This window comes from Hibiscus syriacus, unplaced genomic scaffold, assembly GCF_006381635.1.
Source record: "Hibiscus syriacus cultivar Baekdansim isolate YM2019G1 unplaced genomic scaffold, ASM638163v2 tig00111851_pilon, whole genome shotgun sequence".
Classification (NCBI taxonomy): Eukaryota; Viridiplantae; Streptophyta; class Magnoliopsida; order Malvales; family Malvaceae; genus Hibiscus; species Hibiscus syriacus.
Genome location: NW_024063203.1, coordinates 394,623 through 419,866, shown reverse-complemented (window position 1 = coordinate 419,866; position 25,244 = coordinate 394,623). Strand labels below are relative to the sequence as shown.

The 25,244-nt window shown below is 33.2% G+C and overlaps 1 protein-coding gene and 2 pseudogenes across 1 annotated transcript; 2 read left to right on the top strand and 1 right to left on the bottom strand.

Annotated features, from left to right (window-relative positions):
- LOC120172540 overlaps positions 1-5,990 on the bottom strand; it is a 28,564-nt pseudogene extending 22,574 nt beyond the window's left edge.
- Positions 5,991-9,763: 3,773 nt separating this feature from the next.
- LOC120172469 (synaptotagmin-4-like) lies at positions 9,764-15,004 on the top strand. The gene is made up of 12 exons (XM_039179922.1): positions 9,764-10,018; positions 10,179-10,287; positions 11,186-11,287; positions 12,098-12,148; positions 12,377-12,497; positions 12,666-12,787; positions 12,941-13,039; positions 13,281-13,361; positions 13,463-13,548; positions 13,672-13,897; positions 14,118-14,282; positions 14,427-15,004. The coding sequence occupies exons 2-12, from the start codon at positions 10,183-10,185 to the stop codon at positions 14,778-14,780; spliced, it is 1,512 nt and encodes a 503-aa protein (XP_039035853.1). The 5' UTR covers positions 9,764-10,018; positions 10,179-10,182; the 3' UTR covers positions 14,781-15,004.
- Positions 15,005-18,559: 3,555 nt separating this feature from the next.
- Positions 18,560-21,124, top strand: LOC120172473 (annotated as a pseudogene).
- Positions 21,125-25,244: the final 4,120 nt, after the last annotated feature.

Sequence of the window (25,244 nt, the reverse complement as noted above, 5' to 3'; positions counted from 1 at the left end):
AACCGGTAAATTCAGACAGGCATACCTGTACTGCCCGGCTTTGGAAAGCTCTGGATGCATATGGCAGCGAACGCAACAACACCGCCAAAAGTTGTAAATGTTCAAAACGGTGGCCAGCATCATAAAAGTTCAACCTATCCTCCGTCGAATAAGCATTGATCTGAGAAAAATTTTAAAAACAAAATGACTTCAGTGTCCGATACTATATGCAAATAAAAGATACCATAAGAAGCTAGCATATCTCAAAAGCATATATGATATTTTTACATCAGAAAGCTGAACAAATACACATATTGATTATACTTGAAGGATTAAAAAAATTAGAAAATCGATACTATGGTAGACCAATAAGCTTTTCAATGGAAAAACTGTAAGCAAATATAAGCAGAATATCATTGATCACCAAAGTCAAGATAGTATTTTGTAAATGTTCAAAACGGTGCCAGCATCAAAAGTTCAACCTATCCTCCGTCGAATAAGCATTCTGAGAAAAATTTTAAAACAAAATGACTTCAGTGTCCGATACTATATGCAATATAAAGATACCATAAGAAGCTAGCATATCTCAAAGCATATATGATATTTTACATCAGAAAGCTGAACAAATACACATATTGATTACTTGAAGGATTAAAAAATTAGAAATCGATACTATGGTAGACCAATAGCTTTTCAATGGAAAACTGTAAGCAAATATAAGCAGAATATCATTGATCACCAAAGTCAAGATAGTATTAAGCAAAGATTATTATCGTACTGAGGCCCCAATAAAGCAGTGTAAGAATGCTTGTCATAACTGTTAGGAGCAGCCTGAAAAGCCTTCTGAAAGCGAAAAACAGAAGAGAAACTTTATCATCAAACATACTGCCACCTGAATCATTTAGAGCACCACCAAAAAGGCTGCTTGTCTCTGAGGACACACGTGAACCAAATTTCAGATGCCCATGTGATACTAAAGCAGATAAAGCCCAATGACCCAACAACAATTCCATCATTTTTGTCAAAATTGTAAACATTGTTGCATTGTCGCACTAATTGAAATACTTATTCCACCCAAATTCTTCATAAAAATTTCTGAACAGATGACATCCTTTCCATTGTCAACTACGAGAAAATGCTACAAGGCTACTACCACCATCAAGGTGTGAGATTCAAAATTTTTCAGTGAAATTTTATCCCTCTCCTTTGTAGACGTTTCATCCTGACCTTCTGTTTCAGATCTTTGAACAGACAAGCTTTCATCAGCCTTAGTGTAGTTTCAGAAATGAGCGATCGCCAGCTTAGCTTCCCGTTGCAGGAGGACAAGAAGTGTTTCTATCCCACCAACCCAGGAGAACTTGCAAATGTTTGAGCTCTGGTCGTATTTGGTTGTACCAGTACCTGTAGATTAAATGAAGCACCCTGGCAATCTGAAAGAAGTAGAAGGGGTCATTTCTAGTAAAACAATAAGAGAGATGTCCTCCAATAACAGCCAGAATATGAGGCATGCTATAGCAGCATGGTCCACTTGCACCTAATCATATGCTGATCCAGCAAAAGAAAGAGACTCAAGATAAGGTCCATATAACAAGCAAAAACAATTTCAACACATCCTCATCAGAAAGTTTATTTTTTTGAGAAATAAGGTTTTTCCAAAGTTTATTTAATTAAAAAGATAAAAAAAACCATCACAAAGATATGCATGCTTCAATGTGGTAGACATTCTTAAACCACATCAGTTCAAATTTTATCTAAAAAAAAGTGAACTACTCATCTTTGAAGGCAGTGAAAGGAAATAAGAATCAAAATGACTCACCTGATTAGGTTGTGGGCAATCAACCATGAATCCAAGTAACAACGGACAACCTCTTCAGCCATGAAGGTGGTGCTGCTCCTATTAGAAGTTCAATGACAACTAAGAGCTCATCAATTAGAGCATTGACTTCCCCAACTCTTTGTGTAGCATCATTAAGGAAAAAGTATCCAACGAGTCCTTTTCAGGAATTATCCAATGCACCTTCTGCAGCCATCAAGCATCTGCATAGCATTGGCATCTCGCATCACTGATGACTCTGTGAAGACCATATCTGCAAGTGATGATAGGAGTTTCTTTTGGAGCCCATAACTGCACAATCTCCAATTTTAAGATCCAAAAGCAGTGTACTGAAAAGCTGCTTTAAGTGCATAATCATTCTGAGATTGACATAGAGAAACAACAGCTGCAACAAGCTGCTCATTGCTGACTCCATTATGCATTCCGTCCCCAAGAGAAGACAAAGTTTGTAAAAGATAGTTTAAGATTCTTGAAAGAATCTCAAGTCCCCTTGCACGACGTAGCTCTTCACTGTTCCCAGGGTGACGGAGCAATAGAAATAATTCTAAATATTGGAGCAGCTAGGGCCGATGTAGCCAAGACAATGGAAGACTACCTGTTCTGGTTCCAAGCTATCTTGACGCACATTGCTGACTACCAGAGGAAGTAAGGACATGGGACCTCCATAAGCTAAAGCCCAAAGAGCCTCCACAGGTTTCGTCCGTGTTGCAACATGGACTTGTCCATAATCTCAGCAGGTCTGCGCAGATTACCTGAGTCACCATAGATAAGTAATTTTAGCAAGAACGGAAACTTTCTTGAATACAATAGAAAGAAAGACACCTATGAATTCCAAGTTTAAATATAAAAAAAAGTAAAATATGAGGGAAAAAAATGAAAACTACGGTTGATGTAGAAAACAAAGAACTCATCTAGGAAATGTTACACAAGGGTCGTCGGCCTCACATGTGCTTTGGTGGGAAGAACAACTGATAAAACCTAGATTCTGATACCATGTTAAGTATTTGACCTAAAACTAATGAATAGTAGGTGGAGGGACACAACTTTTAGGAAACATAACAAACCAGGAAAAAAAAACCTACATTGTAAAATACGAAACATGTATATTCACGGAAGAAGAAGAATATACATTCGCAATCAAGTAAAATGACATAACATCACCAACACTTCCTCCAACATACATGCATGCACTAAAGGTGGTGAAAAATGTTGAAAAAGCATACCCGTAAAAGCAGAGGCATTCTGCATTCCTGTACTATGAAAACAGAACACAAATAGAGGGAGGGAAAGGAAAATGAGATTAAGATAACAACTCTCTCTCTCCCTCTCTTATTTCATCAATCTTGTAAACCATTCTGATTAGGGAACATGGATAGAGAAAAAAAGATCATACGATAAGAAACAAGTACATAAAGGGAGAGCTTTACATGCAACAAGATTCAAGTGCTAAAAACTTACTGAAATTAAATATGAATCGACTCACCTGCTGCGCCAGATGGAGAAGCATCTGCACAGAACCGTCCAGTAAGAAGACAGGGGTGGTAGAGTAGGTGAAGGCAATCTCCAATTTCTGCATCTAATAAACAACTTTCCCATGCCATTCTCTGAACATTATCATTTGTGGCTAACCAAGGAACTCCTGCACCATTACCGAAAGAAGGCAGCTTATCTCCTCCCCTGGAAGCTATACGTGCCATTCTTTCTGGTCCAATGGGTTCCTTAAAAATGTATATTGGGCCCATTTCAGCAAATAAAGGGCATTGACGACGACGGTGCTGTAAGCCAGCCATTGAAGGAGGGGGGCTTGTACCAATGCAACTAAAAGCTAGCGGCCTGGAAATGCGAGGTAATTCATAAGGATAACTTTCATACAAAGATCCATCAATATATAATCTCAATTCACTGTCTGCTTTCCCAATAAGTCCCTGCCTGCATGCATGTTCCAATCCAATAAAATACCAACATTGAGGTTTGAATACATGCGTAAAATGTAAAGAAACTTTCTTTCCTTTTACGCTGCCACTTTCAACCACTAAAAATTGTGCATGAAAATATGCCTCTATTCCCTTATTATCAGCAGATAAGAAACTAAATAAACAAGGCATGTGCGCTGTGCCTTGACCAGCAAGCTCACTTGCAGCAGCAGCAGAAGAAGACATAGCCGATGATTTTCCTGACTTGGCTGCAGCGGCAGCAGTTGCTGTGTTTAATGTATCTGCAAAGCATTCAATGTAGATCCAAGTTGCAAAGGCAAATCCATTAGTAAATGGCCAACGACTTTCCCCAGGACCAAGCAAACCGGAGCTTTCACCGTCAAATTCAAAGGTGCACGCTGGGCCCCTAGATTCTCTCCCACTCACTGCCTTCTCTAATGCAAGCATTAAGCGAGGTGCCCAAATGGTAGTTAGTGTTCTTGTAATGACCTGCAACCATCTATGCAAATCAATAACACTAAGTGAATGCCCCGCTAAATGTTGGATGCAATAGCATAAGGACTCATTCCATTTATATGCAATTTTAAGTCAACATCCTGAGCAAAAATATTCTCAGCTGACCTCAAAAGCACTTGTAAAAACCAGCCATAGAGCACATAGCCCTATTTCTTGTGCAAGCCCGCAATATAACAAGCAAGCCTCTAACCATCCGTGTTCTGGAAGACATGAAAATATCACTATCTCCTTGCCAAGGAAGCCAAGGAATTAGCTCGCCTGCCACTATTGCAGCCCTAGAATTTAGCATCACACTAGGAGGATTGCTGTCATCATCCTCTTCAAAACTTTCAACTCCACCCATTGTGGCAATAAGTGAATCAACAACCAAAAAAGGAATGCTATCTATATCTTCCTCAATTCCAAAAGTCTCGGCCCCAGCTACAATGTTCTTCAGCTTGTTCAAGCTTTCAGGTTTGCCCATAATGGCAGAATCCACTAAATGCAAAAGCTCAGGAGACACATTTGGCATAGCAGCTTTTGGCTTCGGCTTTCTTGGTGAATCATTGGGTGAGCATCCAGAATCCGCATAAAAGACGTAATCAAGGCAAGTTGCTGAACTTGACTGCTTAATGGAAAAATCTGTTTGTCTTGCAGGTCCAGGGCTTGAATTAGAACGATCATGAAACGGTGTTGGTAAAGAATCATGATCCATTCCATAGATTATTGTTAGATGTTGAGAGTATTCATCGAACTGGTCAGATGAGCATCTGTCATAGTCTAAATCTGCAAATTGGTTCGAATCTGTCTGTTCACAATGAGACTCCCCAGCAGCTATCGCTTGATTTTCCAAAAATACAGGGTCCCGTTTGTCATGATCCCCAATCATGGGTGCAGAATGAAACCCCTGTGAAACTACATTATCATTTCTAAAGACATCTTCTTCGCCAATTGTATAATTAACATTCTCCTGATGGGATCCTCCTATCTTATCTGACCGTACCGAAGTTTCACCAAACTTCTTTTTATCCTCTTCTTCCATTGTAATACTACTTTTAAGTCCTAAAAGAGATTCATTTGAATTATTTACAATTAATTTTACCTGCACAATAAACAGATGAATCAGAGTGAGAACTGCCACTCCAGTCAATTCTGAACGCTCTTTTAGTACAAAAAGAAGAATTATGAAGCTCGTCTAAACCAAACAGAAATATTTAATACTGAATAGAATAAATATAGAACATTAATCTATTTCCATACCAACTAAAACTTAACACAGTTTCCCCGCTGAATCCAACTGACTCGAATTCGCACAGACACAAGCGAGTCAATCAAATTTGAATCAATAGTTAGATATAACAAGTAGCAGATCCACCTCATGAAGCACGTAAATATTAAAAAATATAAATATCTCCCGAAATTGTATAAGAAAAAATGATCTCATTCTCACATTGGCGAATTGATCAATTACCGTTGAAATTAACAACGACGGATATGAACAAACAAGAAAAATATCGATCCAAACTAATTTAAATATAAATAATTGCAAAAAATGCAGAAATCACAGTTTAACGGTCATCGATTTGAACAATATATATATATATATATATATTAGCTGGAATGGAGAAACTGATGGACTTACCGCAGAAGGATCGGTTCGGTCCAAATTTGAAGTTTGCCGTTGAATGTATCCAGTAAATAATTCGAGAAAATGAATACCATTGTGAAACAAAAAGAAAAAAAATGCAGAAACAACAATTTTTTCTAGAAATGAGGAACAGACAATCGAAGAATAAGATATAAAGGGAGAGAGTTGTGAAAAGGGCGCGAAATAGGCGCGAAAGAGAAGGTGAATTTAGCAAGTAATTAGCAAACAAATGACCATAAATAGGCTTAGGCTCTGTTGCCATTTTTCTTTTCTTTTTTTGGGTAAACTATGTGGATAGTACCCTATGTTTAGAGCCAATTTAAAAATTAAGGAGGAATGGTCCCTAATATTATCTATCCATTTGATTTTAGTCCCTCAGCTATTAATTTTCGTTACCCCTTTTGTTTAAGTCACTTTTGTTTAATTTCCTAACATGGACGAGGGACTAAAATCGAACGAGAGTTAATGGCTGAGGGACTAAAATTGAATGGATCAATAATACTAGAAAATCAAACAGATTGATGACATTAGGGAACATTCCCTCTTAATTTTTAAATTAGTGATCAAAACCGATTAAACCAAAAATATAGGGGACTATTTGCATAGTTTACCCCTTTTTCTCCTTTTGGCTTAAGCATTTTTTGAGGTTACAAAATGTATTTTAATTTAATGGGGGGGGGAACTACAAACTAAATGAAATATTTTTCATTTACTTAATTGACCGTCTAATCTAAATTTAAATATTATAAAATTTGTTTAATTCAAATTTAGATATGGTAAAAGTTAGTATAGAACGTTTTAATCTAGATTTTGATATTATAAAATTATTTGATTCAGATTCGAATATTATAAATAGGTGTTGGTTGTTTTATTTAGGGGATTTAATAAACTTAACTGAAAATTTAAGATTGTTTTGGCCTAAATTGGTATAATTTTTTTAATTTTAAATTGATATTTGAGATAAATGATTTATTTAAATAAATTTATATTATAAATTATATTCAAATATTAATTTAAATGTTTTCTATTAAGTTGGGTAAGTACAATGCAGTATATGTTCATAGATAATTTTTTACACCTTGACATTAAACACTCACACCCCTAGTTGATTAGGGGTGTTCAACCGAACCGACCGAATCGAACTTTCAACAATTCATCAACCTAAATCTTTTTTGTTTTAACCGTTAATCGAACCGAAATTTTTTCAAAAATAATTAACCAAACTGAACAAAGTTTGGTTAATCGGTCGGTTAACCGAATTTTAAATAATATATTATATATTAAATACTAAATATTTTCAGCTAATTTGGTTAATTCGGTTAAAACCCAAATTTAAACACTCCTAAAGCTATTAATATATAAATAATATAAATTAAATATTAAATATTTTTTAAAAAATACGAATAATTATGTTCATTAACTGATTTCTAACCGAATTAACCAATAATTTAACTTTGAAAAAATAATTAATCGTTAACCGACCGAACCTACAATTAACCCAAAAAAATGATTTGATTGGTTTAATATGTTAAAATACCGACAGATGTAATTAAAAAGATTAAATGGCATTGAAAGTCACTAAATTATACTCAATTAATCATTTTAACCATTTATTTTCAAAATTTATAATATAGTCACTAAATTTTCAATTTATTATGAACTAATCAAAAAAATTATCAAATTATAACAAAATATATTTAAACTTTATTATAATGCTACAAAATAGTTATTAAATCTATCAAATATTTATAATTATTATAATAATTATTTCATAGTAATTCTTTAAATTTAACAATCGGTTTATAAATTTTACAGATCTAATGACTAAAATTATCATTTAATGCACTTTAACGAGCTATGCACTTCAACAAATAAAATAGAAAATTGAAATATTTAACATATTTATATATTTTTGCTCATCGAATTTAAAAAAGTTAGGTTTTTATTATTTATATTATCAATTTATTTTTATTATTTATATATCAATTTATTAAATTTTAATCACTTAAGTTATTAATTTTACATTTTGCTCATTGATCGATTAACTTCAATTAGTTTGATATCATGACACTTTAGTTAAAAGAGATTAATTTTTAGTTTGACCTCTTAACTTTAGATAGAATACTTATTTGAGTTGATGAAATCATAGATTTCTAAATTTTAGATAAAATATCAATTTGACTCTTAGATCCGACTAAAATCTTTTGTTGCAGCCATCAGTCACCACCATCATTGTCGATCACTATCGACCGACATTAATCATCATCGTCGTCGACTGTTAGATCTCAAAATTTTCAAATTACTCATTTTTATCTCTTTAATGCAAATATGATGTTTGTCTCATCGAGGAAAAAATATCCAATTCAATAAGTCTAACCTAGAATCATTCGGTTTCCTCTAAAATTAGATCATAAAAATAAATTTATCATTAATGTTCCTTTAAAATTAAGGACACCAAATAGCTAAATGTATATTATAATTAAATACATAAAGTTTTTGTTTATGATATTGATATGATTATAATTTTTTTATGTTTATAATATTAATTATAATTTTTTAAATATTTTTAAATTATAATATTATTATATACATTTTAATATTTGTAACATTAATATAAAATCAACATTAATTTTTTTAAACAGTGATAAAACTACAATCCAATTTTAACATAAAATAAATTAATTCTCAATCATAAATTGAGCCAAAGTTCTAACATAAATTAAATTTGAATTATAGAATCAAGGTCAAGTACCAATTTATACAGAAAAGCTAAGTTCAGGCATGTAATTGAACAAAAAAAGAAGTTTATGTAATAAATTAAACCTTGAAGCAAAGTTTAAGTACCAAAATATATATTTAACCTTATTTTTTGAATGCTCTAACAAATACATGATGTAACGTATATTAGTACAAAATCACCTTTTGTGGAACTCACGCCACGTAATTTACGAAACAAATCTTTATTTATCTCCAATTGAAACAATGCCGACATGTTTAATTAAAAAGGTTAAAGTACATTAAAAGTCACCAAATTATACTTGTTTATCATTTTACTGATTTAATTTTAAAAAATTACAATGAAATCATTAAATTTATCAAAACTGTTATAAAATGATCATTAAATTTTATCTAAATATTATAAAAAATAAAAAAATTATTATATTTTTTAAAATTATTATGATATTATAATAATTATTTTGTAACAATATGATAAATTTAATGATTATTTTGTACATTTTATAAATTCAATAGCAAAAATGATCCTTTCATCATAATTTAATGATCCATTACTTTAACAAACCAAGAGCCAGAGGGGTGTAATTAAAATGCAACAAGGTATCAAGAGTCTTTATACTTTTAAAAGAAATCAATATGGCATTCTTATTATTTTCTCTTTCAATATAATCCTTTAACTTAGGAACCAAATTTAATTTGGTCTTTTGATCAATATTTTTTTATCGTTGACTGTTATAATACTGACATATCAGTTTATGATGCTGACATGACGGTCTACGATGTTGATTGATAGTCCATCTACTATGTTTGATTTATCAATTTAGTCAATTTGTCTTGTCATCTGTCATGTTAATTTGTCACCCTAAACTGTCATATTAGCATTGTAGACTGTCATGTTATGATTGTGAACTGTCACATCAGTACTATAGTGGTAAACGACGAAAAATATTAATCAAATAATCATATTAGATTTATTTTATGAGTTAGAAAGCCATATTAATTTTATTTTTTGAATTAAAAAATCACATTAACGTTAAGAAAAAATAATACAAATATCATATTAATTATATTAAATTTTTTTTTAAATATAGAGATCTCTTATGTATTTTTTACCTAATTATAAAAGAGAAAAAAGAATTCCGAGGATTTTAAAGCAAAGAAGAATATCTCTCTCGTCTTGTCCTCCTTCAATCCTCAATCCTGCTTTATTTAGCTTTACTCTGCTTTTTTTCCCAGTACTTGAATGCGTCTTTTTCCAGTGTTTTCTCTGCAATTTCAGCTGCCATTTCCAGCTCTCTTTGTAGAGTAGTTTCGTTTCGGAGCTTAAATCATTGAGATAACTTGGATTGAAAGAGCAGAAGAAAAAGACAGAGAAACTAAATTGTTTCAAACGTAAATTCTGTTTAAGATCCCAATGTTTGATTCGCTGCAACTCTTTCTTTCTTTTTAATCTTTTTAATGCATTCATCCCACTAGTTTTTATCTATCCATACTTCTTTGGATTCATTTCTTTTCCCCCCTTTTGTGCAAGATATTTCTGTTTGGATTCCAGGAAAATGGGGTTGACTTCTGGGATTTTTATGGGGATGGTTTTCGGGATTTCATTGATGGCCGGTTGGCGTCGTATGATGAGGCACCGAAGCAGTAAGAGAATCGCAAAGGTATCCTTATTTCACCATTTTTCTTTTTTTAAGTTTCAAATCTGCTTAGATTTCCTCGATTATTTGATCACAATTCCTTAAACTTTGCTAGTTCCACTGATTTATGAAATGAATTAAAGAGAATTCTGAACTCGTTGTTGAGTGAGTAAATTCATTGGAATATTACTTGTATTAATCAACCAACCTCGCTTTGTTTTTTTTATCAGTAGATGAGTTAATTTTTTTGAAGTTAAATTTTGGGTATCTTTGATGGAATCGAATAGAAGGATTTTTTTTCATCTACTACTTACCATCCTCATCAAGTCTGGTTTTATTCAGTGGGGCGGTTATAAGAAATTAGCTGAGCAATTTGTGGTGTGTTGATCGATTGGAGTCGAGGTGATGAAAGTGGTTAGAATTCCTGTAGAGGAGGAGAAGAAGGTTAGATAGCACCTGAGTAGTTTTCTGGTATGTGCCTCAATGCTCAAGCCAACGAGGGTAGTGCGAGAAAGGAAAGGAAATGAATAGCATAAGGTGAGGAGAGAGTGTATACTTTTGGTTGGCCAAAATGAACAATTTATAGTCGTCTGTGAGACTTGCTGAGCATCATGTGTCTCTCTCTTGTTGAGAGTTGGTGGTCACTAATCAGAGGTATGGGGTGATCCCTCCTAGTGGAGGAGTTTCCTATGGTCTTCAATGTACTAGATGAGTTGACCTCTGGGGGTAGGAGCCGGTAGATCATCACCTGACCCTCTAGAACACAGTCATGGTTACTGGACGGTGCTTGGGTTGCTTTTGGTTCATCTTTTCGGCATTTTCACTAGGAAAATCTGATCTTATGACTTCGTCATCTTATACATTTTAGATGAATGAATCTCTTTGTGTGCTTATTAATCTTAACATTTGTCTTCTTTGACAGGCAGCCGATATAAAAGTTCTTGGGGCTCTCACTAGAGATGATTTGAAGAAAATTTGTGGTGATAACTATCCTGAGTGGATATCTTTTCCTGTTTATGAACAGGTTGGTTTAACGGTGTCAAGTTAATTACGATTCTTGGAAATCTTCTTTTAGGCTACTGTGATTCAACCTGAAGAAAACCAAATTTCTCTTGATTCACTTGTAAAAGTGAAAATTCTTTCTTCAGTGAAAGTTTTGAATATGGCTCGACAATTTGTGTATACATTTCGTTTTTATGAATTTTTTCTGTGTTGTGGTAATGTTTAATGTATTTTGTTTTCATATAAATTTTGATACGTTAATAATTCTTAATATATAAATTTTGAGATTTTCAAGTATTTTTGTCATGCATTCCTATGTTACTTGGATTAGAATATGAGTGTCACGCATGAGCATATTCAAACTTTTTCCAAGCTTTTTACATATTTAGAGTCTTTAGAGGATCATATCCCTGATATGTACTTGAAATGGGTGTTGGAATGAGTATTTCAAGAATAAGAGAAGTAAGAGCATATTAAGTGTTTATGTGTTTCTTTCATGTTTGTTTTTCATGTCATGTCTGATATTGCCAAGTTCTAAGGACGTCTTTCTATTGTATACCTTATACCTGAAAAAAGAAAAGAAAAAAAAGAATCCATTCCAATTTCGAGTCGATATCTACAATTAGACAATGATTTCATTTTCCTTGAAGAGCAATACCCTCTGTGTTTGAGAGAGTTGGATTTATTTTCAATCATATTTAACAATTACATTTATTACCTAAAATATGCATCTTCTACTTGCTGTAGGTATAGAATACATGTACTTTCATGTTGCGATTAAGACTTTATGCAGTATTGTTGCTTACAGTTATACTATGGTTGGCCTTTTCAGGTGAAATGGTTGAACAAGCAATTGAGCAAATTATGGCCTTTTGTTGCGGAGGTAAGCTACTTATTCTTTTTATACTTATATCTGTGGCCAAGAGAGATTATGCTAGTAAGAGGTTAAGAAACTTAGCAGTGAGGCTTTTGTGTAACTGAGGTTTTCCACTAGAATAGATTCTTTTTAGGCAGCTTATTCTGCTGTGTTCATGCTTCTGTGTAGTGAAAATAATTGCAGCTCTTTTATATGTAATTTTGAACCAAAGTTTGTCTAATGTGATACTTTCAGGCAGCATCGGCAGTGATCAAAGAGTCTGTTGAACCACTCTTGGAAGAATACCGGCCTCCTGGTATTACTTCACTGAAGTTCAGTAAATTGTCTCTTGGTACTGTGGCTCCCAAGATCGAAGGTATGACTTGATGAGGATTGTGACCTGTATATTTTAGCAAGGAGATCTCATTACAATTTTTCTGGACTTCTTTTCGCTAGCAGTTTTCTCAGGCTTAAATAGTCCTAAAAATATCCTCAAAAGGTTCTCCTTTTAGGCATTACCAGTATGATCACTTGTGCAATGCAGGTATTCGTGTTCAGAGCCTTAAGAAAGGCCAAATCACGATGGATATTGATCTTCGGTGGGGCGGTGATCCAAGTATAATTTTAGCTGTTGAAGCTGCACTTGTTGCTTCAATTCCAATTCAGGTTTGTGCATCAGCAACCTTTCAATCATCTATATTAAACGCAATTGTAATCATGTTTCAACACTGTACAATACCATATTGCTTTTCTCGTGAGATTCGATTCTTACAAGATGAGATTTTTGGTTTACTATCAATGTGTTGCTTCATGATGCAGTTGAAAAATCTTCAAGTTTTCACCGTTGTTCGTGTCATCTTCCAACTTGCTGAAGAGATACCTTGTATTTCTGCCGTAGTCGTTGCTCTCCTTGCTGAGGTATCTGTTGAGTAATTTAGAAATTGCTGCAAATGCAATGGGGTTTTATATAGATTGTTTAATGTCGTTCTGCTTTCTCACGTGTATATATATATTCTTTCAACTTTTGCCATGGCATGCTATTTATAAGTGGCTTTAATCTAAATTCGAAGAACCTGAAGTAGTAAGCTGTTTAGTCATGAATGAATATACCCTTTTCTAGTTGTTTTGAAATCACTGATTCTTTTCTAAATTCAATCAGCCAAAGCCTAGAATTGATTACACTCTGAAGGCTGTTGGTGGAAGCTTAACAGCGGTTCCCGGACTTTCAGATATGATTGATGTAAGTTTATTGGTTTATGTCCACATTTTTTGAGTGATTTATTGTTTATGGATATCCCTAATTAAGATGGTAGATCGTTCCAATTTTATCGTATTCTGTAGGATACTGTGGATTCAATTGTCACAGACATGCTTCAGTGGCCACACAGAATTGTTGTTCCAATTGGTGGTATACCAGTTGATACAAGGTAAATCCGAAACTTCGGTTCTCCTCCATTTGGAATGGTAAACTGCAAAAAGAGAAAATGATTTGGTTTGACCTTCCGAAATTTCTCGGAATGTTGCATGAATCACTTCTTTTTGTTATGCAGTGAACTGGAGCTTAAACCGGAGGGAAAGCTGACGGTTACAGTAGTCAAAGCTAATGATTTAAAGAACATGGAAATGGTCGGAAAATCTGATCCTTATGTCATTGTGCACATTCGACCTCTCTTCAAGGTTAAAACGAAAGTCATCGAGAACAACCTGCATCCTGTTTGGAATGAAACATTTGAGTTGATTGTGGAAGATAGAGAGACACAGGCACTCACTGTAGAGGTTCAGAACCAGTTTCTCTAGTCCTCTTTTTTGTTTAAGCTATCATATATTCCTTCTAAATCCCTTGTGTCCGATCCGTATTTGGAACAACTTAGAAAAAGTTGAGCAAAATCGTGTCGGATGTATACCCGTTTTTGAAACTCATACTCAAGTATAAGTAACATAGATTTACATACCTGTTACAGTTGGTTTATGCAATATTCGCTGTGGCTTCCAACAGATTTTCGACCAGGACATCGGGCAAGATAAGAGATTGGGAATTGCAAAGTTCCGTTTGATCGAACTGGAACCAGAGACACCAAAGGAGATTAATCTGAGCCTTCTGTCCTCACTTGATACACTTAAAGTAAAAGATAACAAGGACAGGGGAAGTTGTACCATTAAGGTAGACATTTTTGTTACCCATCTTGCTTCGATTTTTCCCCCTTGAAATATCTGTGTCGGACTCGTATTTGGACCTGAAACATACTTGTAACTGATATGCTTGTGTTTTTCCGGATTAATAGTCTCAACTTTATTATACTTTCAGCTTTTATACCATTTATTCAGCAAGGACGAACAGTTGGCTGCATTGGAAGAAGAAAAAAGGATCCTAGAAGAAAGAAAGAGGTTGAAAGAAGCCGGAGTTATTGGCAGCACGATGGATGCACTTGATGGAGCGGTTTCACTGGTTGGATCCGGTGTTGGAACGGTGGGTACTGGTATCGGAACTGGTGTTGGCGCCGGAGTTGGGATTATCGGGAGTGGCTTTGGAGCTGTTGGCAGTGGACTGAGCAAAGCAGGAAAGTTCATGGGGAAAACCATAACAGGGGGCTCCAGCAAAACAAGTGAAACCACCGCTCCGGTCGAAAGCATTGAAGAAAAAGATGGTGCTAAGCCATAACTATGAGATCGGCCCTTTCTTTCCGGGCCGACGGAGGGTCGGTCCGTTCGAGCCTCTTTATTCAATGTTGTTCCTTTAGGTCCGGTTTTAACAGTTTGTAGCAATATTATAGTAACTAAACACGACAGATTCTGCTTGTTTTTTGTTCTCTGTTTCTGTTCTGGTGGAATAGAGTTTGATGCGACAAACATTGTTCATTACGCTGAATATGGGAATTTGTCCGACATAGGTTGTTTTTTCTTTCCATATATAATGTTTGCTGTTTTATCATGAATCGAAAATTGTTTGTATCCTAAATGTGTAATAATCTCTTGCACATTGATTCCTAACTTATTTTAGGGTTATTATCTTTGACTAACAATTTATTCCGAAATCGATGAATTTTAACTCGACCTGTTCTCTTTTGAAATTTTGTTCGATAATTCATCTCAACCTGTTTTCCTTTTAAAATTTTGTTCGAAACGAGGCAAGTTTAATTTTTTAAAGGATAAAGTCAGGTTGAGTCCGAAAATAGTATGCTTTTCTTTTTAAATTTAAGAATAATTGTTATTATATTATTTTTATATTTTTTTTCAATTAATTTTCTATTTTATCAAATAAAAATAATATCATATATATTTTTATGTTAAGTTGGGTCGGATGTAGATTTTTACCCTAAATTTTTAGATTGAGTCAATTTTGAGTGGACGAAATATGCTTTTCAAATTAGGTTGGGTTCAAATAAGGGGTATATTTTCGGATTGAATTGGTTAAAGTCTCAACTTAACTCGATTCGTTATTATCTCTATCTTTGATCGATTAATTTGATTGAAGTAATATAAATATTTATTATTAGGATGCTTTTCAACTTAGTTTTCTTCTTTTGAAATGTTAAACATTTTAATTATTGATATGTTATTCCTCCTATATAATTACTCAACTTTTTTCTTTTTCTTTTTATGATGAACTCAACTTCTTTCAATTAAGAGATTTCATGGTGAAATTTAACAATGGTAACCAATTGGATGAAGTTCTAATTTTTTTTTCGAAAAGTTGCACGGCAGCAATTGAGGTTATAGCCCGGGAATCAGAGGGTCAGGTTTTAGGTGGTCTTGTTTCGTCATCACCAACTTGTGCGGAGGCTGGTCTAGCTGAAACCTATGCGATTATTGTTGGTTGACATTTGGTCAGGGAGTACTAGGCCTGTAAATGAACTGAACGTTCAACGAACCGTTCATGAACCGTGCGGCGGGAAGTTCGTTTATGTGCGTTTATTTATTAAATGAACGAACATGAGCAAGATTTTTTGTTCGTTTAATTAAATGAACAAACATGAACATAGGTCTCGTTCGTTCATTTACGTTCGTGAACGTTCGGTTATGTTCGTTTGGTTATGTTCGTTTATGTTCATTCATTTATGTTTAACACAATCTTCTTAAATCAATTTTGGTTACCAATTTGTAAGTATCTTAAAAATATTAATCTGATATTCTGATGACTAACTCCATAATTAACCCAATTTTATTTGGAGATTAAATCCAATATGTTAACATGTGAGGCACCTCGCACTTATATTCATTTTCTCCCTTTTTTCCCAAACCTTATTGTTCACTGAAGAGTGGAGACGATCTCTGAAAGATTCAAAACAAGTTATATTATAGTGCAATATGAAGTTTTACAGGTATGTTTTCATCTCTTTCTCTGTTTTATTTGACTTAATAGTTAATATGTAAAGTTATTGTAGGTATCTTCACATCTAAAACTCAAGAAAACATAATACTTCTTTCTATAAATAGATGGGAAGATAAATGTAAAAATCGGAAGTATATGAGTATCAGTAAAAATAAAAATATATAGAATTTGCCAGAAAACAAAACAAAGGTTTCTATGTAATTTCTGAAAAAGAGTGTAATAGCGGAAAATGATTGTTCATATATAATCATGGAACACTAAGATAAATGTTATAACGTTAAATTAAAGTCGTGTGAATCATTTAATATATTTAAAAGATCGATCGAATTATTTGATATCTTCAAACATTTCATCACTGCTAATAAGCTCTTACGCTATTTATCACTGTAGATTTGGTTGATTTGCATTGTCGACTATTTTTCATGAAAGAACAATGGAAGGTAGGGCCTCCAATGTTTATGTTCGTTTATGTTCGTGTTCATTTATGTTCGTGTTCGTTTATGTTCGTGTTCGTTTATGTTCGTTTATTTATTAAATGAACGAACATGAACAAGTTATATTCCTTAATAAACGAACATGAACAAAAAAAATTTGTTCGTTTATGTTCGTGTTCGTTTATGTTCGTTTATTTATTAAATGAACGAACATGAACATACCTTCGTTCGTGTGCGTTCGGTTCGTTTACAGGCCTAGGGAGTACGGAAGGACGTACTTGTTGCTTGAATATGATATATAGCTTGTGGTTAACAAACTTCAACGTACGACAGCCGACATTTCCACTTTACGAGTCCATTTGGGAGAGGAAAGGAGTGGAGTGTTAGTAATGCTCAATCTCATATAGTATTGAAAATACTATTGGGAATGAGTATTTATGGTTTGGAATTCTCACTTCCTTATTGAGTTAAAGAGAACAAGGGGGACTCTTGCGCACCGCCGCCGCCGTCCGTCATGACTCGGGTCGTGGTGGTAATACGTGTCGAATCCGCGGATACTTTTTTTAGAGAAAATTCTTGAGGAATTTTCTTTGAAAGAAACAAATGGAAAAATGTTGAAGATTTCAACTTATATTTATAGGTTGTTGAGGACTGTTTAAAGTCAAATGATAACAACTGGTTTATGAGAGTTATCAGAAATTAAACATCTTTTCCTAAATTAAATCAAAAAACGTTAAGATGTATCTGGACTAATTTTCAGCTTTGTACAGAGGGGACAAGCTGTTAATATCAGGAGTTACAGGAGTTATTTGATTTAATCTCAAAGTGTTTTCTGCAATTATTTTTTCCGTGCTTTCCGATAAGAAGAGCAATACCACCGGCAGTCCACTCCGATTTCGGGTGTACGAAATTCGGAGGGACCGTGTTAACCTCGGGGGACGGTCCACCTACTGCAGCGATTACACACATCGGGGCGAATTCGTTTCTAAGGCAGTGGTTATACCACTACACGATTTACAAATATGTTCCTTTTAATTACTGTTTATATTTCCAGTCAGTGCTAACGGTGTAGTTTTGCAGTTCATATATCCAACATCGCTTTCTATTGTTACTAGGTTTAGTGTCAATTATGTTAATTGTGATTGTAATAAGGTGACTCATAAATTAGTTAGTTAGACAGTTCGGTCTGGTTTAGCTATATATTTTAACTCGATTTGTTCTAAGATTGTTAAGACTGCTATATTGAATTATTGTAGCAAGTAATATAGTTTTTGTGAGTACTTTTTCTCTTTATAAGACTAGGAGTTTTTAACAATATCTTCTTTTTTTTAAAAAAAAAGAAAAAATATATGTACTTTTAAATTTTGTAAACTAGAGGGGTGAAATTCAGAATTATCCTAAATATATTACTGGTTAAGTCATGCAGCTAGAAAAACCGTTACCTTGGAGTAGGCCTTATCCAAAAGCAGCAAACACTAAATGCCACATATCATGGGATTCCCTTCCTATGAAATCGACAGAAGATTCTACCACAGCTGCTAAAAAAACCGATGTTTATTCTAATCAATCCGAATTAAGTAACAAAAAATTCGATGTTTTTAAGCAATAATCGAACGCTGAAATTTTTAAGAAAGTTTTTATCACGAAACTGGGTATTTTTTTAATGTGATTCAACGATTAAACGACAAGAACGAAACCGAATTGTCTTCTTGTGTTGAACCCCGTCTTCACCATCCAAAACTGACCCCTTTCCCCCCAGTTTTTATTTTCCTACAAACATGTTTTTCTCGGAAAATCCTGATTTGGGTATTCCTGACAGATTCGAAAACAGGGAATTAAAGAAGATGTTAAGTGGTTCGGGCACGAACCTGATCACAACCGTGATTGGTTTCGGAATGAGCGCCACTTTCATCGTGTTTGTTTGTACGAGGATGATTTGCCGGCGGATTAGGGCGTCTCGAACCAGACATCTCATGTTCCAGCTCAGTCCAGTATTGATCTTGAACAGGTTTCGTTTCATTATTTCAATTTTTTGCAAATTCGTATCTCTCGGACTCGTTGCATACAGAGATGAATTGAAAGGCTTACCGGTCACTATTGTTCATGTAGTAAATTCAATTTTTCATTTTTGTATATATCGTTTTTTGCATCAATTTAGTATTTGAAGTTATCTACGATGTTATCTTAGCTCTCGAAATCCGTTTACTATTTTTGTCTAATATAACTGGTGAGTCTTTTGCATTTGTGGATTGAGAGATTAGGTTAAAATATTTATTAAACATAATGATCGGAACAAATTCTCAAAATTTTATTATTTATTTCAGTGAAATTAAGAGATTATGTCAATCTTTTGGATTTTTTTTAACCGTTGTGTTTAATAAATATTTTATTATTTATTTCTTTCATAAATGTTATGTTATTGTCAAGTCACATCAATAATATTTGGTTGATTTAAAAATCACTGGTGTTAAAAAATGCAGAAGATTAATGGTTATATTAGTCACCATTAATCTTCGAGAGCTAAATTAATTAAAAATAAGATAAAAGACAAAAATGATGAATTAGGTTTAATACAAGGACATTAGTGACCCTTAATCCGTGTTGAAAACGATCACATCGCTGAACTTAAAATTCTAAATTTTGGGTATAAAATTTTTAATATGAAATCTTAAAATTCTGGACAACTCGTAACGTAAAATCTTATGCTAATCTCTTATTATATAATGAGATGTTTTTAATCGATTTGATGAATATATGATCTTGGTATTTCCAATTTGAGCTTAGGGATTTTTAATGTGTGTTGTTTGGTAACAGCCGGAGCCACAAATGAGAGGACTTGAACCGGCTGTTGTTGCTGCAATACCCACCGTGAAGTTCACTCGCGAGGCTTTCAGTCCCATGGACGATGCACAGTAAGTTAAGGCTCATCCCTTTCATTTTATTTTATCACCGGAAAACTGCATTCTATTTACGTTTATATCACAACAAATAACGTCTTTTAAGTACTTAAAGTAATTTTTGATTTTTCATTTAAGTACTTAAAAGTATTTTTTTTTATTAAAATAAGTATCTAAACTTATCTTTTTGATCATAGTGCCTAAAATATTTTTTGTAGGTGATCATAATTCGGCTAAAACCAAATTAACCAACCGAACCGAAATTTCGGTCGGTAATCGGTCGATTAATTTTGGATTCGGTCAGTTAACGATTAATAGTTTTTTAAACTTCGATTTCATTAATTAAATATTTAATATATTATATATATTATTTAAATGTAAGGGTGTTTAAACTTCTGTTTTAATCAAATTAATTGACCAAATTAACCGAATAAATCAAAAATATTAAATACATAATATACTATATATTATTTATAAATTTTGCTTTATTCGGTTAACCTATTAATTAACCGAACTTAATTTGGTTCGGTTAAAGTTTTTGAATTGGATCAGTTAACGGTCAAGTAAAAAAATTTGGTTAATGAAATTTGGGTAATTTGGTTCTTTCGGTTAACTAAATTAATTGTTTGAACACCCCTAATTTTTTGGTCAAAATAGGTACCAAATTATTCAATTTTTCCATCTAAGTACCTAAAATATTTTTTTAATTAATATCACATGTCAACTTTTTAGAACTTAGATGAAAAAATTGAATACTTTAAGTACCTATTTTGATTAAAAATAATTTAGGTATCTATTTTGACAAAAAATATCAGTTTATGATATGTCTTTACGTTATTACGTTTAGATTATTCCATAAATAAATTGAATATAAAAAATATTTTAAAAACTTTTATTTCATTTTATAAATTTCGGAATTTATAATTTTTGACATTATATATTCAGATTCGGCTCTGATATTTATCCAATTATAAATACTGAAATTAAAATAATTTATGTTTTACCACATGTTTTTGTAAGTAATTTAGATTTGAACAGTTTATTTTGTAAATGTATATAAGTTTATTTTGATTTAAAATTGAATATAAATATCAACTTATATTTAAATTAAAATATTCTAAAAAAAATAAGTAAAACATGTTATCTTGATGACGTGCACAGATGCTCAATTTGCCTAGGCGAGTACGAGGAGAAAGAAGTACTAAGAACGATGCCCAAGTGCGGTCATTACTTTCACCTTACTTGCATCGACGTATGGCTAAGAAAACAGTCCACGTGCCCCGTCTGCCGTTTACCGTTGCACGATCTTTCCGAACTAGGACAGTAAACGAATAGAGTCGAGTTTGAATATTATTGAGTTTGACTCAACTTGAAAACTTTGAAATAGAGTTCGGTTCGATTCAAAAATTCTAAAATTTTAAATTCGACTCGAACTCAAAATCATAAATCGAATGTATATACAAAAATGTTTCTTTAAATATATTGAGTCCATGAAAGAAATGATGTGTCCATCCCATTTGTACATAAAATATTGTTCCTTCGATTGATTGTGGGTCGATAGATGAATGTTCTTGATTTATCTTTCTCATTATGTAAACATATATTATTATTTTTAATATTTTTTAAGGTTCATAGCTTCTAATAGTCCTTTGTAGGGATGATAATTTCACCCGTATCGGACGGGTTTCGAGTCGATCAATTGATTTTCTTAAAAGAAAATTTGGGTTCAAATTAGGTCGGGTCAGATTTTTTAAAGGTGAAGTTGGGTCGGGTGGATGGTGAAAAAACTTCGACCTGACCCGACACAAGGGATAACAATGAATTAAAAAATATTATTTTTTAAGTAAATCTTTAATTTCTTCCGAAACGGATCGGGTCGGGTCAGATTTATACTCTAAACATTAGGTCGGGCCAGAGTCGGGTGGAGAATATATTTTCCAGGAAATGTTAGGTAGGATATAGAATATAAAATTTTTTGGGTCGAATTTGGATTAATGGTGCATGTTTTTGAGTCGGGTTGGGTTGACAAAAAACCTGACCCTAACCCGACCTGTTATCATCCCTAATCCTTTGTATGTTTTGTTCCTGAGAAGTAAAATAATATTAATTAATTATTCTAACGAAATAAAATAAGATTACCCTCATCATAAATATTTACAATATCTTATCTGAATTAATCGGTTTATAAATTAAATAACTATAGTCAACAACAAAAATTAAAAAGCTTCTCTTATCATAATAGAAAAAATCGATTGGTTTGGCTCCTTTAGTTTTTGTTGAGAAAGATTAAATTTATTGAATGATTTTAGATTTAAACTAAATTAATAAATTATAAAATTTTAAAGATCAAAATTATTAATATATAATAATATATCCTTATTTAATTTAATACTTAATAAAGGAATTTATATTTATAAAGATATTTTAATTATATAATTTATTCTATTTTTTTAAATAATATATTTATTATTAAACTCGTAATCGAATCACCTTTTAAATAAGGGTAAATACTTGTGCTTTTTTTTTATTTTCGGTTCGTTTAATTTTGATCGTTACTTATATTATTGATTCGTTTGATTTTAGTGTATCACTTATTAGTTTCCGTTAACTAATTAAGAGAAGTGGGAAAATTCAAAAAAAATCAATTTATCTTCTTCTTCTTCCATAAATCAAATGCCAAAGTTCATGTCGATCAATCCCTCTAACGCCAATATTTTGCCTTGGTTCTAGTACAAAAAATGTAACATGCAAAATATCACAATGTTATTTCCAACATTTGATGCAACAAATTATATCGTGACATAAAATCATAATTATTTGTAAGAAATAAATTATGTGGCAATGTCCACAACCACATTTATAATTTAGTACTATGACAAAAAGTGAAAGGCGATTTGAGTGAAAAAATTACTTCGGGTAAGGATCATAGTGGCCTAAATGCTCTACATGTGGCGGCGTTGGTGGACGAACGTATGTACTAAAATATCCCATCAACGAAATGAAACTACATGCTAACGTCAAAGATGACAAATATATTTAGAGAAAATAACTTTAGTGACCAAAAATCTCATATAATATACGATTTTAACTAACTTTTTCTGGATTTGTCAAAATGACCAACAAAATCGCAATGCGATCGCTAATTCGCAACGCGATCTCCATTATCTCAAATCAGTTCCCAGATTCGCAACGCGATTATGACTATTCGTGCCATCAAAAAAACGCTTATTAGCTTGCCACCAATCAGTGACAAGCTCAACTTCTGTGAGTGTCAGCCTCTGTAATGGAGTGTTGGCCTCCTAACAATATAAAAGCTCAAACAAAGTTAAATGTGTACTAGTAATAACTTGTTTATAAACATATGGTAGTATTTATGTTAACTTACATTATTTATTGTCGTATACCGTAGTAAATCTTCCCATTGCAAGGTCCGTTTCCTCTTCCAGGAAATAGCCCTGGGAATATCATTTGAAGTTTTTATTGCATATGTCTTCATGGCGGGAAATACCTCAAATATTCAAATCTACAAACAATATAATAACAAACATTAGTAATTGTTAAATAATTACTTATAATTTTGGAAACATTATATAAAAATTCTTACCTTAAAGGTCCAAATAAAGCCTGTCAAAGTGTATTTGGAACCATCGCCATGCAAACTTTTTCAATCATCCAAGGCAGACGATAACTTATTTCATGTAGCTTTCCATAAATACAAGTCCCACGGAAACAGATTCCACACATTTAGGTCTTCTACCAATTTGATTAGATCATTCGGAATAGGTTGTCTGGCCTCTCTGCCTAAAAAGTCGGCATGCAAAAGTATTAGAATGCATACTCAGACAACATCGACGTCATCAATCCGAGTAAAACCATCTTTCTTATTCAATAATCTCGTCAGGTCTTCCACGTGTAGATTTGGCATCTCTAGCTCAGGAAAAACCCGGGATAACCATTATGGGCGGGTAATGTGTCTAGTGTACCGACCTACATCATCGTGTCCGAAGCGTAGACCGGTGATTAAGCAAAACTTCTCCCGCCCAAAAAACGTATACACCAGTGGAAAATAAAACCATATCTCTTCATTACGACGTTGTATAGTATCTGGTAGATCCCTAGTCATGGTTTGAAGAAACAGGTGTGTCAACATCGCATCTCCACCGGGATGTTGTACTTTCAGCCATGGCCCGAAGCAAGTATCCTCAAACATTTTTCTTTGTGCATGTGAAAGCTTCGACGCAATTGTTTTGGCCAGGCTGACTTTATTTCTTAAGGTCAATTGAGCCGAATAAAAGTTCTACAAAAACAATAAAAATACTAAGTTAGATATACCAAAAACTACACTGTGAAGATATACCAAAAACATAATAAACATAAAGAGTAGTAGTTTATTCTTCAAACTTAAATTTGTAACACTGTGAATTTCTTATTTGTCTTTGTTTTTTGGTTGAAGTAATGCAATTCATTCAAGTTTCAATTTGCAGAAGAAGAACAATTTCTGAAAATGAAAATCGCAACACGAAAATGACAATCGCAACGCGAATTTGACTATCGCAACGCGAATTTGACTATCGCAACGAGAGAATAAAATCGCGTTGCGATTTTGTCGTTGCGATTTCATTTCGCGTTGCGATTCTCGGTTGATTTAATAAGCAATCTAAGTGAAATGGTTAATCTATTATTGAAATTACAAGTAAACTTATCATCAATTTCAATATGAAAAACCTAATAATAATGCAAAAATTTCAAAAAGAAAATAATTAAAAAAACTAACCCTCGGTGGTTGATTTGGTTGATTTTCCATTTCTGATTGTGAGGATGGCTTGAGAGATGGAGATAGCGGATTCGCCGGAGATGGGACGGATTTCGTCGGAGATGGGTGAGAGAGTGAGAGATGGAGATGGGACTGATTGTGATTTTAGGTTTTAGGTTATGAGTTGCGATTACGGATATACTGTGGACGGTTCAGTGTTCCAATATATTAATATTCGTGTTTGGAATTTGAAAATAAAATACGCTTTGCGATACTAATGGCGCTTTGAAAATCACATTGCGATTATGTATTATCTCGTTGCGAAAGTTAGTATATCGTTGCGAAAGTCAGTATCGCATTGCGATTTTCCAAATTCGCATTGCGATTTACTTATTCGCATTGCGATTTACTTATTCGCATTGCAAATTGGAAAAATCGTAACGCGAAATTGGAAAATCGCATTGCGATAGTAATAATCGCGTTGCGAATCTGGAAACTGATTTGCGATAATGGAGATCGCGTTGCGAATTAGCGATCGCATTGCGATTTTGTTGGTCATTTTGGTAAATCCAAAAAGTTGATTAAAATCGTATATTATATGGGATTTTTGGTCACTGGGGTTATTTTCTCATATATTTATTACTTTTTTTATTTCATTTTTTTTATTTCAATTCTTTCGTGTCAAATATTATGATCGTGTTCTTTTTAG